The 18,514-nt window shown below is 44.0% G+C and overlaps 1 protein-coding gene across 1 annotated transcript in view; it reads right to left on the bottom strand.

Moving 5' to 3' along the window:
- Positions 1-2,473: 2,473 nt before the first annotated feature.
- The window catches only part of OVCH1 (ovochymase 1), an 852,055-nt gene continuing 836,014 nt past the window's right edge, over positions 2,474-18,514 (bottom strand). The window contains exon 34 of the mRNA XM_086952799.1: positions 2,474-2,715. Within this exon, the coding sequence (XP_086808925.1) occupies positions 2,554-2,715 (162 nt within the window). The 3' untranslated portion in view covers positions 2,474-2,553. The remainder of the gene's footprint in view (positions 2,716-18,514) is intronic.

Genomic DNA, 18,514 nt, shown 5'->3' with positions numbered 1-18,514 from the left:
GGGAACGACCCTACCTTCTGGACTCCTAAAAAGATATGGGTCCCCTACCAACTCCCATTAGGAAGGTGAACAATCTTGGAGTCTGGATAGATGACAAACTAAGTTTCAGGGACCTGATCAACTCAGTTATATCATCTACATCTTACATCCTGAAAGTCTTCCAAAAGACTCACAACAAACAGTGGTTACAGCACTTATGTCCAGATTGGACTACTGCAATAGCCTTTATCTCATGATCCACAAGGGATCAGTGAACAAACTACAGATTTTGCAGAAAGCTGCGACCAGGCTGCTTACTGTTACACCAAAGTACGAGTCTATTTCAGCCAAAATAAAAAAGCTCCACTGGTTGCCAGTCAGGAAACTGACTCTCTTTTAGTCTCTGTCTGGTGTTCAAGGCTCTACAGGGAATCGGACCTGAAATCCTAAAACAACATCTCTGCTGGTACACACCAAGCAGAGCACTCGGAAGCAGAAGTAGTGAGGGTATCCTGGGTAAAAAAAGCTAACTGGGGCGGCAGAAGCTTCATTGTTAATGCGGCTACCTCATGGAATTCTCTCCCGTTATCAATGAGAAAAATGTCCAGTTTTATGGCCTTCAGAAAAGCATTTAAAACTTTTCTAAAACTCACATCCCTTCAGCCCACAGTAGGCCTTCACATAGCGCCAGGACACCTTCGGGTAGCAGTTGTGCTCTACAAATACCACTAACATTAACATTAACGTTAACCTGCATTCTGAGTATCCCATGCTGCTACGATTATATAATTCTGTTTAATTCCTTACGTTGTGTTCCTCCTTTTTACCCCATTTGTTCCTTCTCTTTGGGAAGGGAGAAATATTGTAATACCAATTGGATGCTTCCTTTCCCATACCCACATTCTAAGCCAATTGGGTACATGCTGTTGAAGTTAGTTTGGAATGTTGGCGTCCATGTGAATTTACGGTGCGCTGTGAATCTGGAGACACTTATAGTTACTACTTGTACTCGTGTTTATTAAACCTTCCAACTTACTTATGGGCCCTCGTTACTTCAGTAGATTGTCCTGTAACTCCATCTTCAATGCTGAAAACATTACTTCTTGCTGGTAAAACTGGGTGAGTGGGAGGTTTTCTTGGGTGGCCACAGAATATTTAACCATCAGCTGATGTGAAACATTAAGTGGATGTTCACATTGTCAGCATATGGGTGACATGGCCATCCATCTTATTACTGGTATAATGTGTGCAAATATTGAACAAAACAAAAAAAAAAGTTACCTGCAGCTTTGGAATTAAATCTGATATATTCGGTTTTGCCAGAGACTTTTAAGACATGGGTAAAGTAGGCAACTGCCCACAGTGACCCCCTTCTAATGGTACTCCTGGTAAAGTGATATTTCTCAGTTCTCTCACTGCGTCTGACTTTTGTTCTCTATCAGAACCTCTCTTTCACCTCCTGCCTCTACTTCCGTCTCTCGATCCAGTGTCATTTTAAATTATTTTAGAGCATCGAACAAAATATATTTTTGCTGTTTTTGAATGAAAATTTAAACTATAATATTGTTGGGCATCATGCCAGGATAGGCAATAAAAATCAAAATTGTTTCGAACAGTGGGCCCCAAAAATGCCCGAAGTCCAAAAAATCCTTAAGATGACACTGTTTTACAACATGCCAACTTGTGCGCAGAGTTATGATTTAAGCTCAACTCAGTCAGTGCGAACCTAATAATTTTTCAAGAGGACATCTTCCACATGGCATTTATATTATCAGAGAGGAAGAGAATTGTCCCCAATATGGTAACTTTTGCAAATGTTATCGCTGAAGCTATTGATATCAGGACAGATATGCACAGAGTGTTTGTAAACTACAAGGGACCACGCAACATGAACAATTGAAGCTTCCTTGTTGACGTCTGGTAAGAAACCAGTGGTTCATGGGTGGATGATCCAGTTAGCAGTGTGTGAGTACTAAACATGCAGAACTCACCACCCTCTTTGTTCAAAACACATGGTTACAAGTCATAAGTTGGAATCCCTTCAAGAACCAACATTTTAGAATGATTTCAAGTAGGGAGAGTGCCCGAAATGGAAAATTATTTACTACATTTCTTCTAAGGCAGAATGAGGGAAGAAACGTCTGCACTCTCGTGTCAATACGTTGTGGTAGTGAGAGAAGGGGATTCTGTGGAAAATGCTTGAACCATTTATCATCTGAATGAAAATAAATATAGTAATGGTCACATGCAGTGTTCACTGTATTAATCAGTGGGGCTGATCTATGAAGATGAGTTCACTGGACAGCCTCTGCAGAAGTTCAAGGCTTAATGAGTGGCCTACACGGTACTGCATCTAAATGCAAGTCATTATAGTCCTATAAAGAGCAAAGCTGGAGTGGCAGCCTGATTCTTTGCAAATCAAGAAACATCCCATAATAAGCAATACACACTGGGAAAAACCTGAGGTAGAGTAACTGATCCACACACCAACATTATAAAAGGAAATATTTATTATTCCCGCAGAGTATTTTTTGCCCATTGCATATACTGCTTTCAGTCGCGACAGACCGCATGCTATGAATTGTTCATAACTTCGTTAATCCATGACAAGAATGGACGAACTCTGGTATAGACGGCTGGTATTCCTGTATCACATTTACCGCTACCCCAGCTTACGACTCCAGCAACCTTGTAGATGCCATTGCTCTTGCAAATCAGAGGTCCTCCAGAATCTCCCTGTAAAAAAGAGAATAGGTATTTATCCATAAAATTGATGTCACCAATCCAGAAAGCATACATTATCATTGTACTGCTTTCCCCAACATTATAGATACAACAATAAAGTACATACAGGGAACCTAAAACTAGTGTTCTACGTTGAAGTCTGGAACGAGGACATTACAGTCAAAAACACACAAATACATTTATAAGTGGCCCCAGCAAGTAGTGCCCGCAGCATTTCTCTGTGGCCCACTGTGTACCTCCCATAAAATGTACTCTAAAAATCTAAAATTCAGCACTGCTTCTAACACTGGGCACTCACAATCTTGCTTTGGGAGAGGGAGCAGGAACCTTGTCTTGAAGACAATTCAGAGAATTCATAGGAAGAGTCTCGCCAGAGCCAACTGCGGGGTCTGGCTATAATAAATATTCATGGTCTAAGACTACAGTCTTCTGCCTTTTACTCACATTCCCCAAACTGGTTCCTTATCTCCTTTTTAGGTGCTGGCTTAGACAGTAAATGCGCTGTTTTGAAGAGACATGTTGTATTCACCATGTGCGCATCAGCCCGCCTAGAGGTTTGCCTTTTTCTGGCTCCATTGTTGCTTTCATAGTCTTTCCCCCATTTGTCCATAGCATGCATGCGTCATACCTCTTCCTGTGTTTAGCCCTCCCCAAGAGCATAGACCAATTACTACCATCCATTCACTGCTCTCATTTCAGCAACTGTTTTAGGAGCTACTTTATTCTTTATTGAAGAGCACTTCACAAGAGCGCCCTTGTTTTCACTCGCTCTGTTTCTGTAAACAGGCTTGTAAACCTTGTTCTTATCTCATCACATTTGCTGTGCATTCAAAGACCAAGGTCAAATGTATCCATCAGTCTGTCTTTTGAAATAGCCACAGTAATCATGCTCGGCTCTACAGGGATACAATATATCTTACATGAATCAACATACCTGCGGCCTGCTCCATTCATTCTGTGATTGGACTTTAGTTTTTCATCGTTTTGCCGATGTCAGCCTTTGCGCTCACCTTGACAGGGTTACCAGGTGTCTTCCATGAGACATCACATATCCATGGCTCGCTCCTTTCATTTTATGATTGGACTACACTTTTTCATTACTATGCCAATGTCGGTCTTCGTGCCTGGCTTTACAGGGATGCAATGAGTTATCTTACCTGCCGCCCGCTCTGATTATTTTGTAACAGGATGATTTATTTACTAGTATGCCAATATCACTCACTGTGCTCATCATACTTGCATTGTATATTGCCTAGACACCTCCTACTGGCCGCCATCTTAGAATGAAGACCCTGAGCATTAACCAGCATGCACACTGATGCTGCGGTTGGCAGCAGCATTCTGCATATCTAACTGGACTCTTCTGCCGTGCTTCATTATCTCCAAACGTGGCTAGGTGATAGTACAGTTGATTCATTCAACTCCAAAAGCAATTGGTAAGATTTTTTGTTCACATCAATGGATTGAGTCATTCTTTTAAGTCTATTTCCTCTGCTGTAATATATTTACATTAACGTTTGGTGAGTGACTGCCGCAACAGTCAACTGCAAAATCAAGCAAACCTTTGTTTGCAAGTTTCAGTTTTTTTTGGGGACTTTAGTGAATGCGTTTAATTTGCTGCCCCTCTTGGGAGATAATGCGTTATATCCAATCTGATTTAATCAGTATATATGTTTGGAGGTTTCCTAGAGAACCTCGTTTCAAAACACATTTTACGCGCATGTTTTATTTAGTAAGGTTATTTAAACTATAGTTTGGTGACTGTCACATCCTTTTAAGTGAGTTAGATAACTACATAATTAAGTAAACAACAGTTTCCTTTTTTATGGGTTTTAACTCCATTTTAGGTCTCGGGTAGACAGTGCATGCGCTGTACTGAAGAGACTCTTGTAGTTGGTGTAATGTGATGCAGCTAACCACAAGGCAGATACAATTTATGCCAAGTTTGCGGAACATTTTTAGAAAATACTAAAAGCCTTTTTATTCTCCTTCTCCCCACCCACCCTCCACCCTCTCCCATATTGTGTTGCTTGCCCCACCAGATGCAGTCCTATTTTTTCCAACCCTGCTGCCAGACAAAAATGTGCTATGACAGGGCTCATGCTGGCCACTTCATATTGCTTTTTTCAAGGACTTTCAGCCATGTTGAACAGCAGCCATGCTGCTATACCATATGGCTAAAATACATTGACCACGCAAATAACTCTTGGTTTGCCGTGACCTATTGGCTTTGCCAATGCTTATTTAGGGTGAAGCCTACCAGACAGTGATGCTGGGAAAACAACTTGTTGTGGGCATTCTGAAAGCTTCTCTAGTAATGCACTCTGCCCATTGCAGACCATTGGCTTTATGGTTTGTAACTCACATTTGCTTGCGTTCTATTTACTGGCTTTGTTTTAGGCTGTCCAGCTTGAGCTAATCTGTCCGGTAGAGCATTGTCTGCTTACTGTATCCTTCCCAGGGCTCATTTTCTGTAAACAGGCCTTTACATCTTACTCTATCTTCTCACATTTACTGTGCATTCAAATACATAGGTCTAATGTCAGGCTCTGTCGTCTGAGGAAGCTTGGTGTTTACTTTTCTTTCCCTGACTTTCAAAGTGGGAAGATTTATGTGAATCTTGCTGTACAATAAAAGGCTTTTTTTCAGTACTAAAATGAACTGTGCTGATATTTCAGAATATATCAGAATTAGGAAAATACAAATTAAGCAAATTGTTTTGTAATTCTGAAGTGTTGTGGAAACAAATATTTGAAAAAACGACCAATATTCATGAAATGACCATTAACTTTTGCACAATGTATTGTCTAATGGCAGTGCGCTACCACACCATGCATACTCCACTCAACACTACTCTGTGCCCCTCCACTCTAGGTCATGCCACTCCCCTCTACGACACTCCACACCACTCCACCCCACTGCAATCCACCACAATCAACTGTACCCCACTCCTATCTACCCCACTTTTATCTACTTCACTTCAATCTACTCAATCTACTCCACTTAACCCCACTCCAATCCACCCACTCAACCTCACTCCAAACTACGGCAATCAACACCACCCTAGTCTAACCCACCTTACGCACTCCACACCAATCTACCCCACTCGACTCAACCCAGTTCGACTCCAGTCTACAGAACTCCACTCCAATCCAATCTAACCCACGCTAAATACCCCACACCAACCTATCCAAACCACCCCACTGCCATCTACCCCTCAATATCCCACTCCAACCCATTCTATCCAACACCAATCCAATCCAACTCCAGTATACCCCACACCACTCAAATCTATTACAATGCACCCTACTCTAATCTACCACTCTCCAATCCACCCACCTCACTCCACTTCAATCCATTCCAACCTACTCCACTCTAATGTACCCTAATCTACCCCACTCTAATATGCCCCCAATCAACTCCATCCCAATCTATCCCATCTATCCCACTCTACTTCACTACAGTGTACCCCAATCCCACACTACCCCAATTAACCACACTACACTGTTCCTTAATCAACCCCACTACACCCCATCGCCCACTTTTATCCATGCTGAACAGCTGCCAGGCTAGTGTACACCTCGACTAAAACACTGCCACAGCCAAAAGCTCTCGCAAAGGTGAGACCTATTGCTTTGCCATTGCTCATTGATATTCCCTAATTGCTGACATATAGCTCGCACTCATGTCTATTTCTCTCCCCTCTCTCTGCTCTCTTTATCTTCCCTGCTGCAAAAAAACAAAGGGATCCCAGGACATTTAGTCTTCAAAGGCTACGTACGGGTAGCACAGCAAACTGGTAATGCCCTGTCTAACACAGGATAAACAACGCACCCTATGTATTGCTTTTTTCTTGCTTTATACATTGCCTCCCCAGTGTTGCAAAAAGCCTGGTGTGCTCGAGAAGCCCCCTTGGAGAAGTGAAGTAGCCAGCGCCATTGGCTTGCTCCATTTTTATTACTAGAATAATCAAAATACAATTGCATACAATTGTAAGGTATTAAGGGGATAATCAAAAGGCAAAAAGCGGACCTGCACCTCCACAGCTGCACCTAGGGGACTTGTAGAGATTTGTGAAAGTTGCATGATGTAGCGTGAAAGAGAGCTTGCCTTGTTCTTTGGCCCAAGGGTCTTCATGACCTTACGCAGAGGCAGATCTCTACAGCTGGCTCAATGATTGAATTACTTGCTGACCTCTGGCTCAACCCACTTCATACAGTGCAGAGTGGGGAACTGCTGGATATCTCTTGGGTGACTCACTCAGCATTTCTCAATGACTTAATTCTGTATGTGCCTGAATCTTTAATATCCCTATGGTGCACAAGCATTTCGTTATTTCCATAGAGCCATAGCCCCATGTAAATGTAGAAAGACCATTTTATGTTGCGCGGACTGGATAAAGTAATGGTATTTGAGAAGGAGCCTCACAAATGTCTGAAGCACTTTTCACTCTACCAGGTGCTAAAAATAGAATATGATCCCAGACAGGTACAGCAAAAATATGATGTAATGAATATGGTGGTGGCATTTCATATTTCTCTGAGAACAAAGCTAAAGGCCATACGTCTAGGAAGTAGGGACCCCTCCCTAGGATGCCACATCTCTCCACCACTGTCCCAACCCTCCCACACAGCATTCTGGGACAATCCAAGATGGCTGCTTCAAGTTGTCTGTGGAAAGCGCTCCCCCAAAAGCCTCAACTTCATCCCCTGACAATTCCTGATCCCTTCCCACCAAAATAGCAAATGCAAACACTTACCCTTCCTGTGTTGGTTCTAGAGGTTTGACCCTACTCCTCTGTTCCAGAAAGCCTGGGCTCACCCCAGGTGCAGTGTGACAAAATTGTCAGACATAGATTTCCTCCCTTTCTCAGGAAATGAGTCGAGAACCGTTACTTGCACTATTGTGTAGGAAGAACTCTTTAGGTCGAGGACCTAAAGGCTGCGCTTGCGCAGTCTCCGGTCGGAGATTTAATGATTTGGAGTAGGGGGGCTTGAACCCGCCTCTCCTACTCTCTCCTACATTGGCTGGCTTCCTAAATGGAGGCCAGCCATTGGAGGAGACAGACGTCACTCCAATAAAGCCCCGTCTCTTTCGGATTCGGGGGCGTGTTTTTGGCGTTCTTTCCACTTGTGACGTCATCCGTCACTCAGAACGCCAAAACACGCCCCCGAATCCGAAATTTTCGGAACTTTGCGTCCGCCATTTTTTTCCCCTGTTTGTGACGTTTTTCTTGTTTTACAGGTCTCAAGGGATTACTGGCAGTCTGTATGAGCAGATGAATATAAATCGGGACAGAGCTGCTGAGCCATGAGCAGCGAGGCCCTGAAAGGAAGAGAAACCAGGATGAGGCGGGAGAGAGAGGGCGCGCGCTGATGTGTGTGTGCAGGCACCAGAAGCCGCCCGGAGTCAATGCGTCTAGACACCCTTCCCTCTGATCCGCACGCAGGGTGACTGGGAGCGGGGGGCGCCGAGCACAGCCTGCAATTCACACCGGGGACCCCCGTCCGTGTCGCCATTACTCTGGGAATAATGAAGAAAAACAATTCCACCATAACGGTAAGATGAAATGACTCTCCCTCGCATGTTTACACCCCACCTCTAGCGGGAACCCCGGACGCCCTCTGCCCCACCCAGCCCCTTCCCTGCTGCTGGGGGAATCCTCGTGGTGCAGGGAGGAGGGGGCGCCTCGTGCTGCAACATACCCCCCCTCTCCTTGTGCTCTCCGTGCATGTGGCAGCCACACAAGCCTGCCATGGGGGCAGGCACATCATAATGTCTGTTTGGATTGAAGCAGGCACGTGGTGCCGCATCAAATCCCTCCCATGTCTCTCTGACTTTGCGCGTCTGCGGAGGTCTGGCTGAATGGACAAAGCGCAGCTGTCTGCCATCAGATGGGCAGAGGGTGTGCCCAGCCCCCCGGAGAGTAAAGTGCCCAATGATATGCTCTGTTGTTGGCTGCCCGGGGGTCGCCACTGACTGATCTGGACGCGCTGATGATCGATCTTGTGTGTCTGCTCTCTCCAGGGTCCGCAGGATGGAAGCCAGCCGCCCTCGCATCCGGACAATGTGGGATGGATCCGGAAATTCTGTGGCAAGGGGATCTTTCGGGAGATCTGGAAGAACCGCTATGTGATCCTGAAGGGCGATCAGCTGTACATATCGGAGAAGGAGGTAAGGCTGCCCCGCAGCGTATTATTAGTGGTCCCTGGAGGGGGTATTGTTGAGCCAGAGTGAGCGCAGGTCTAAAAAGAACTTACAGGGGAGGGGACATGGTCCTTTATCCCAGCAGCTGAGCCTCACATTGCTTATTTATTTACTAAACCACTGAGGAGTTTTTGTATAGCGCTACACGTCGCCACTTCAGAGCGCTAGAATGGCCTCTTGCTACATTTGAGTTCAGATGCTGTGCATCCAGCTTTACTTTGGGAACGAACCCCAAACTTGCTAACATGTTTCTGCCCAAAATCTATCCTGTAGATAGACTTCGTGGCAGAGCCTCTAAATACTTTACAAAATGTTATGCTGATTAATATAGCGCACTAATCACCCGAGAGGGTATCCAGGCGCCTGGGCAGGTGTGTGGTTGTTTGGTCACCGAGGTGCTTATACGAAGAGCCAGGTCTTAAGCTTCTTGTAGAGCTCAAGAAGTGATGCTGTGTTCAGGGAGGTTATCACCTGTTTTATTTATGTGTTTATTGGGAGGCTTGTGACTCATGACTTAGGCCGACTTACCTTTTTTTCTTTTCTCGCCTATTTTCCAATATCCAGTTGTATGCATTGTGAGAATAAAAGGTACACCTTTTATTGTGAGAATAAAAGATATGCACCTTTTATTCTGACCCACAACCCTGTCATTGCAGCTCTATATGTTTGGGTCATCATCATCATCTAAATAACTTTATTCGGTCTAAACAAGACCATAAAAGTATAACAATCCAAATGCTATGGCAGTGAACAGCTTATATCCCATAAAAAGCATAACATTCATTTAACATACAGAGAACTTACTCAAAATGTGAATTGTGACAATTACAAGAAAAACAAACAAAATCTATACATCACAAAGCAATGACAAGTACATATCCACAATCAGCTTCTTCCAGCAAGACTAACGGCATTTACATATCAACACTCCCCTTATCAAAGGGCCTTCTCAGCCGCAGAGACGAGGCGAGAAAGCGAGCCACACAATACGTGGAGCACACAGTGACTGCAGATATAACGCAGGTCTTACTTGTACAAACTGCAAAACTTTAAATAGTGGGTTTAAGTACATTCTTCGATGAGTTTCTTAATAACCAGAAAAGAAGACAAAATGCAATAAATCCTGGGGAGAAAAGTTATCCCAAGTGCAGTGGCTTAACTGTGTACTCCACTCCACAGTTTTAGGGAAACCTAATAACATATGAGACATGTCTGGGTCTTTTGCAGTGAACGGCATTAAGCAATTAAGGGTAGTACCTGTGGAGCACCTGTGCTGGTAATTTAAGGGAGCTGTTCTGGTTCCAGACAGGCACAAATGTCCTTGACCCTTTGGTAACACCTGCTCTGTGTCAAGCTAGATCTGTGATCATAATAATTATGGTAAGCGCCTTGAGCCTTGCAAGGGGTCGGAAAGCTCTATATATGTCCCATTACAGTACAGCCAAACTGCTTGTTTATGTAGAGCATTATTAGTAATTGAATTGTCTGTTTTGGCAGCTGTTAGTGCTGTTATCTGCACCCAGCAGCACTTAGCTACCTCACACGGATGAAGAGCGGTGCCATTTAAACCTGTAACTTGCAGTTTGCATCCAGATTTCTGCAGCTGGGCACCACAAACACCACCTCTCAGTAGCCAGACTGGTCGATCTTTGAAAGCTCTGACCTGCTCATTTCTTCAGAATGTCCAAGTCGGTTGTTGCTGTTGAAATCAGAGTTTAATGGCGGTTGCTGCGGGTTTAAGGAGTCTGGTGGTGGGCTTCTGTCACAAGACTTGATACATTGGTGGCCTCCTGCCTGGGTCTTGCACAGTGTTGTCTCTACAGCATGGCGGCTGCCTTTGTGACACATTTGTATGCAAGGCACGAGCCTAAGTGCTCTTGACTTAAGTGCGAGCCAGTCTAGGCCTCATCATGTGGGGACCGTGATGCCCGACTTCTTTACTACTGCATCATATAATTCTACTTTCAATGAGCAGCTCTGAAGCTGGGAAGCCTGGCTGCTGAGGGGCCACAGAGGAAGGATTTCAAAAAGGCCTTCTTAGGAGCGTATCTTTGTGTGTGTGGCTCTGTGTGGGTGTAAATGCAATAGGTCATGCATTTGCGAGCGATTTTGCTATTGGCATTGTAAATGACAGTGACATTTATTTACCGATTAAGCTATTGGCAATGTAAATGACAATGCCATTTATTTAGGATTAAAAAAAAAATGTCATGAGCAATGCCAATAGCTCTACCTTTAATAATGCAGAGACCATTGCATTGTAAATGCTTGTTAATTCCTTTGCTTGGGAGCAGAGTAAATAACTTCACCCAGTAGGTCACACAAAGGCTTGGAATGTGATTATGAGCTACCCCAGGCAAATCATAAATTGCTGGAAAGTGTATATATGGCATGTTGGGGATTGGAAATTCATACTCTGGTGCATATTTTACCTCATATTTCGTACCCTTCTGGACCCTGTAGGCTTATGTGAAGTGAACCGGCTTTAGTGCAGATTTTCCTATAACATGTATACAGTATAAGCACTACAGAATTAAGCTACAAATACACCCTCACATTATAAGGCTGACCCCTAAATCAGTACCAATCCGTGTAAAGTGCCTTCTGCAAAAGGCTACCTGTGCACAAATACCGGCTGAGCAAGACTGTCACATGAGCAAGATATGTTCATGTGTAACCAGCCCGTAGCTTCTTACTCTAGCTACAGAGCAGTGAACATTTCTTAAAAGGTGGGCACTGGCAGTCAAAATGCTCAGTCAATTTATCATGAACTTACTAGGAGAGTGACTCGCTCATAGTAAAAGTCTAAACACCCGTAAATCAAATACGGAAAATCCAGGGGGACAAAATCAGAGAAACCCATTTGCTACATTTATACAAGTATTATTTACAAAAGCAACATTTTGGTGCCCAGTGCAAAATTCTCAAATGTACTAAACTGTTAACTGCAGAATGACACTTTTTGCTCAAATGTTCTTTGCAGGGATTTTTCAGGCTCAATTCCAGGTATACAATCACATATCCGTAGTGCGTGCTAAGCCACTGTAGGCTGCACTCCACCTCCACCCCATGATGGTACCCTGCACGGAGTGCATGCCGTGCTGTTAGTTTAGTCTAGGCCTAGTTGCATGGACAGGTTTTGCAAACGAATTACTAAACTATATTTGAGCTATAATGGTTCCACATCCGTTCCTCCAACATGAAATGTAATGCCCCAGTCAATGTCTTCATGCTCAAGGTATCATTTAATTATACATAGAAAAACCCCACCAAAAAATGCTGAACATGCATTAATGAGTACAGTTCAATGTACAGTATTTGTGTGTATTAACACTTGCACAAAAATTCATTAACACATGCTTATATGCCAGTGGACTGTGTAGTGTTGCATGCATGGATGAGAGTAATACCTCAACACATAGCTAACTGCTACTCATGGAGCACCTCTGTACTAAGAAGGGAAACACTTGGTGTAAGACTACTAACTGTACCACACCTTGTTTTTTGCTTAATGCTGTTAAAAAAAAGCACTAATTATGTGCGTTATAAGGCGCTTTATATAATAATAGTAGTAGCAATAGTAGTAGCATGGTGTGAGTTATTAGTGTATGGCAACCAAAATGTCTAAGACAGACAGGAGCCCCCTGTATGTAGCTGCTATTAGTCTCACCTACCCAGCTCATGCGCTGTGCTGCTAGACAATTGGTTTACAATTCAGTGGGCTTTCAACCCACCCACAGCATACCATTATAGCCCGCGGCCGAGGGCTATTCCTATTGTAAAAGACCCCGAACACGAGTTATAGGCCCGAGTCGCAGGCGAGGACCTATAATGAGGAAGTGGGCCTTTAACAATCAGTATAGCCCGAGGCAGAAGGGCTATAAGGCTATTAGAACATTCCACGCACTAAGGGCAGAATGTTCTAAATTAAAAAGAGAGTAACATGAAGACAAACATTGGAATGTTAGAGCTCCGGCTTATACCAGCCATTATAAGCCCGGAGCTACTCCATTGTCTTCCATGGAGCACTCAAGATTTTGTCACTCCCATTTGCAATCTGTTGATTGCATAGCTCCTGTGGGCTTCACTTTCTTGCGTGAGCTTCTCTTTAGAGCATGGAATAAATACGTGATCATCATCTTAGTTCTTCTGCTTCTTTTTGCAGCACACTTGTTTTTTTTTATAAGATTTGTATTACTCCAGGCCATGCAATGTGCTTTCCTAGGTTTAACAAAGGCATACAGCTTCTTACTTATGTTGCTGTCACCCAGTCCGTCGTCTTTATTTATGCTTTAGTTACTTACACTCAGAACTGTACTGCTCAACCATACTCAACGCTACACCACTTCACGCCACTATAGTACTGTACACCACTCCACAGCTCTCTTATACATCACTCTAGGCCACTCCACACTATTATGCACTCCAAGCTATGGCACACCACTAAAGCACTTTGTGCCTCTCCACTCAATGCCACTTTATATCATTCCACCCTACATCACTACATTTAACTCTACGACACTCTACTTTATGCCACTGCACTTAACACAACACTAATCCCCCACCCTGAGACTCCACGTCCCTCTACTTATCACTCCACACAATGCCATTCTAAGGCACGCTATGCCGCTCCACTCTAAGCCTCTCCATGCCGCTCTACTGTACAGAACTGTACTCTATGCCACTCCACCCCGCACAATGCCACTCTACGGCACTCCACTCAACTCCATTCCACTCTATGTCACTGCACGCCACTCTAGTTTACACCACTCCAACTGTACTGGCAGATGAATGCAAGCTCTGTTCAGAAGGACTTTATGTAAGTGTGTAACCTTGCAACACCAGCTCTCTAGTGGGGGGTCGCTGGCACTTTTATAGGCCCTTTCCCAAGTGGTTTGCGATGAAGAGTTATGTTTGCTCATGTAAGGCATGTCCATCTCTGTGTACCACTGTCACCTCTCGACCTTAGATGACACTAGAGACACTGTCTGACATGTACGCTTCTGTTTATCCTTTCACTGTTAACCTGCTCTTACTGTTCCTTGTATTTTTCTGGGTGCTCACTTTTACATTTACTGTTGAGTTTTATTTCATTTGCAAGTGTGCTTTTAAGTAATCTGTAAATATCACAATTTATTGCTGTGCGCCAGCCAAGATTGTAGACTTTGTAGCACTTGTTGTCCAAGAGGAGTGCATTGTTACTCTGTGGCTGGGTCTCACAATGGTCTGTTCCAGGTATTCACTTCTAGGTAGGAGAAGGAGTGACCGCCGCATCTGCTACGCGGATGCCGGGGGGGGGGGGGAGGGTTAGAGGAAGGGGCACAGAGCAAAGATGCCTGATGGTATGTTGGAAATTTAGGCGGTGTTTCAAGTAGGTGAGTCTGCAGTTGTATGCAGCATTCTATGTATGGGTCAGAAGATTGAACTGGCATCTTTCCAGTACAGGTAGCCAGTGGAGTTGCCTAAGGTAAGGAGTGGTGTGGGTACGTTTAGAGAAATCTAGGATCTACAGCATTCTGTATGGTCTGTATTTGTCAGATGAGGTGAGCTGCAATCCCTGCGTGGAGATCGCTGCCATCATCCAGTTGGCTGGAGATGAGGGCCTGGGTTATAATGCATCTTGAGCTTTGGGGAAGCCATGTAAATATCTACTGAAACATGCAGAGGATAAAAAAAAGCAGGAGCAGGAGCTAGAATTGCCCCGTCATCATGGTTTGCTTGTTGTCCAGAATGATGCCTAGGTTCCTAGCATGGTCAGTAGGGGTAAAAGTAGGTCCGAGTACCACGGCCACCAGGATGTGTCCCATGGGAGGCTTTTGTGTCCGAAAATCAGTACCTTTATCTTGTCAGTGCTGAGCTTAAGGCAGTTGTCCTTCATCCAGATGGTGACAGCAGCCATGCAGTTGTGGAAGTTGGTCTGAGTGGTGTCTACGGAGAGGGAGAGGATGAGTTGTGTATTGCCAGCATTGGATAGGATGTTGAGTCCATGGATTTCGGCAATGCTGGCCAGACGCGTCATATGTTTTGAAGAGGGTGGGACTGAGCAAGGATCCTTCGGTAAGTGCACAGATCATTTCCTTGGGTTCAGATGTGAAGGAGTAAAGGAGAACCTTTGGGGTTTTTTTGGTGAGGAAAGAGGCGATCCATCTGAGAGCGGCTCCTTGGATGTTAATTTGTTTACCACAAAAGGAGCAGGTAGATCTTTGTCAATGATTACTAAATGGCAGTACAGGTTACACTAACATTGTTATCGGATGGTTTATATCCCAGGTGTTAAAAATATAATGGTTGACTGCCTTTAGAGGTTAAATTTAAAAGTTGTATTCCAGAAGTGTGAGACATCTTGGAAGGACTAGGATGATATTGCAGTCACCAAATTGTCAACTGTTGTCCAGGAAGCCATTTCTGAGCATGGATTGGATAGAAGCTGTGCAGCAGGATGAAACTCTAAAACAAGTGATGACTTACGTTGGGAGTGGATGGCCATCCGGAAAAATTTAGATGCGTTGTGGGATGTCTATAAATCTACTGGGCCAGAGCTTTCAATGGATTTTTGTACAGGTCGAATATTTTGGTTGTTGCTGAGAAGTTGAAGTCCAAAGTAGGTTCTTTGGAACATGAAGGTCCTAAAGGGATGAGGTTCATGAAAAGAAGAGTAAGGGACATGTTTTGGTGGGCAGGAATAGCTAGAGAGGCTGAACATTCTGTCAGGGAGTATGTTTATTGTGTGGCCTGTGAAAGTCACAATTCCCACTGGTGTGAGTACCGTTCTGTGCTTGATAAACCAGAGTCCAAGTTGGCCATACATATAATTGCTCCTTTGGGCGTAGGTAACACCCTCGTCAACTAAGGCATTGTAGTAATTGATTATCAGTCAACATGGCCTGAGGTGACGTTTGTGACCAACATTACCTCATATGCTGTGAAGAATATGTTCGAGAAGTTGTTCTTGCCGGAAGGTGCGCCTGATGAAATCATCTCTGAAAATGGGCCACAATTTGTCTCAGAGTTTGAAGAATTCCTTAGGGGTTATGGCATTAAGAACACCAGGACATCAATATATCATCTCAAAAGCAATGGTCTTGTGGAACGTTGTAATAGGAGAATATTCAATTGTCTTTAGAAAATGTATTGGACTAGATGTTAAAGGTGAGGAAGTTGCTATGGGCAATCTGCACTACCCCTAATACAGAAACCAAGGTTTCACCTTGCATCTTGAGGAAAGGAAGAGTACCAGGTTCAAATGTGAACAGCACTTACATGCAGAAGTAAATGCCTTTTTAAAGAAATCTTGGACAGTGAGAGGAGGAAGGCTCCTCAGAACAGGTATGCGTGGAGTGCATTTAGAAAGTTGATGGTGGAAGAAGGTGACATGGTTGGGGTCAGAAAGGTTAGTTCTGATAGAGGTGTTAGTCACTTTTTAGCCCCAAAAGGCAGTAAGAGTGTGAATGCATACTGTGACCTTAGACAACGGCAGGTGTTGGAACATGGAGAAAATATCTGTGGTACAGGATGCAGGGACGGCTCCTGTATAATGGTGGAGGAGCGCCGCCCCACAGCCTGTGCCAGCAGACAATAAATCAAATGATAACACAATGTAATTATTTTATTTATGCTGTGAGCACCACAATACAAAAGTATAGGGCGGGCCGGCATGTCAGGGAGGAGTCAAGTACACTCATAAGAGCACATGTGTGTTTGGCCGCCCGTCCGAGGCCAGCCAAACTCAAATGTGCACTTATGTTTCTTTAACCAGGCTGTATTACACAGCCGGCCGGAGAAACCGCACTGACTCCAATGCACCACCTGAGCGGCAAAAAAGGCTGCTCAGACCAATCTTTGTGCTGCTCTCATGTAAAAACAGCACCTGGTTTGGGTGCAGAGCCTGTGCCCTAAAGGCCCATCACCTTCTGGCCAAATATATTTTATTCCCCCCCACCCCCCAAACCCCGGCCCTCTCCACCGTCGGCCACCCTACCACTTTAGGTAAGCGGACGCTGCCACTGACAGGATGTTCCTGTTATGAGATAATCACAGAAAGCTGTTGTGAGAAGGTCATCTAGCAAACATGCTGTGCCTGTTAAGTTACGGGAGTACTAGTTAGGTCTTTTTAGTACATACATGAAAATGTATAATTGACTGATTTTGCAACCTTGCATTTATTTGCTTGAAGAATGTTTTTTTTATAGTTGAATTGTATCCCTTATTGGTTTGCTATCTTGTGCCTATGCTATGTACATTTCTTATATGTACGGTGGGTAGGGGTAGGATGTATTGGGTTCTGCTTTGTAATACCAGAGCATCATAATGTGTTTGGAATGTAGTGCTATGAAATACCGGTAGTTTGCTGTGACCTTTTTTCCTTGAGGTCATGGATGAGTAAACCTACCCTGTTTTGGTGCTTCCTTTCAGTTATCCAATCAGGAGACTCGACCTCAACATCCAGCAAGGAGACTGAAAGGCTGGGACTGGACAGCCAGGATACTGACAAACTGAGCAAGAGATGATTGACCAAGGTACTGAATGAACCACCAGTAAAGATAAAGATACGGATTACTGATCGACTGGCAGGCTGATAGACTGTTCAGTTGCCAGGGTAACTAGGAAACAGATTTCCACCTGGATCAGTCAGGAGAAATACTGTCCAACAGGATAGCCAAGAGACCATTTTACCAGCCAGGAGACAGATTTATTAACTGAAGATCAGAAAAGGGATAGATTGGCCAAATGGCAGTTTGGCTGTTCGGAATACTAAAAAAAGTAGTAGCCAACCACGAGATGGATCAAATGAGTGTCAGAGACTAAATAACTTGGAGACCGACCCAAAACTGTCTAGACATGAGGCCAAACAGTAGTAAGAATGATCGATCAGCCAGGAGAATGGCTGGCTGGCTCGGAGACCAAAAAACATCTGGGGACCAGACAAACAGCAACTTAGCTGATAAGAAATCTGACCATGTAGTGGTCAGACGCACTAATCTACATGGAAGCAGAGCTGGACTGTGGCAATAGAAAACCTATATGAATGAAGGTTGACAGATGGGGGATCATACAGACTGGGGGTAGTGGGGGTTTGGGGGGGAGAGGAGGGGGGAGGAGGGGAGCCTGCGAGATAGCAGGGTGAATGTCAGAAGTAAAATTCAAAATGGGGAAGGAGGAGGAAGAGGAGGGCACATTTACTGAACAATTACAATGAAAGGACATGAATGAGAAATTTTGATAAAAAAAGAGGACAAGGAGAGGGTGAAATTGATGGGGACGCAGAGGGAATGCTAAACAGATGGGTAAGAGGAAGCCTATGAAAGAAAGCTTAGTGGTGCGAGACTAGACGAGAAAAACCAGGTGTAGGTCCTGCTCTTAATAAATGAACTTTTATATAAATATGCAACTAAGACTGGCAGATCAAATTAATATCATGACAATAGTAATCCCAAAATCCAGAATATAAAAGCATGGATACATTTCTTGTATTATCGTAAATTCAAACTGTACTGAAGGATATAACCAATTCCTTTGATATGCAAAGGCCCCACTAATTAAAAGACTATACCAATATAAAAATTGATCACCTATACCGTTGCTG

This window comes from Lissotriton vulgaris, chromosome 1_2 (assembly GCF_964263255.1).
Source record: "Lissotriton vulgaris chromosome 1_2, aLisVul1.2, whole genome shotgun sequence".
Lineage (NCBI taxonomy): Eukaryota > Metazoa > Chordata > Amphibia > Caudata > Salamandridae > Lissotriton > Lissotriton vulgaris.
This window is presented reverse-complemented; position numbering and strand designations above follow the sequence as displayed.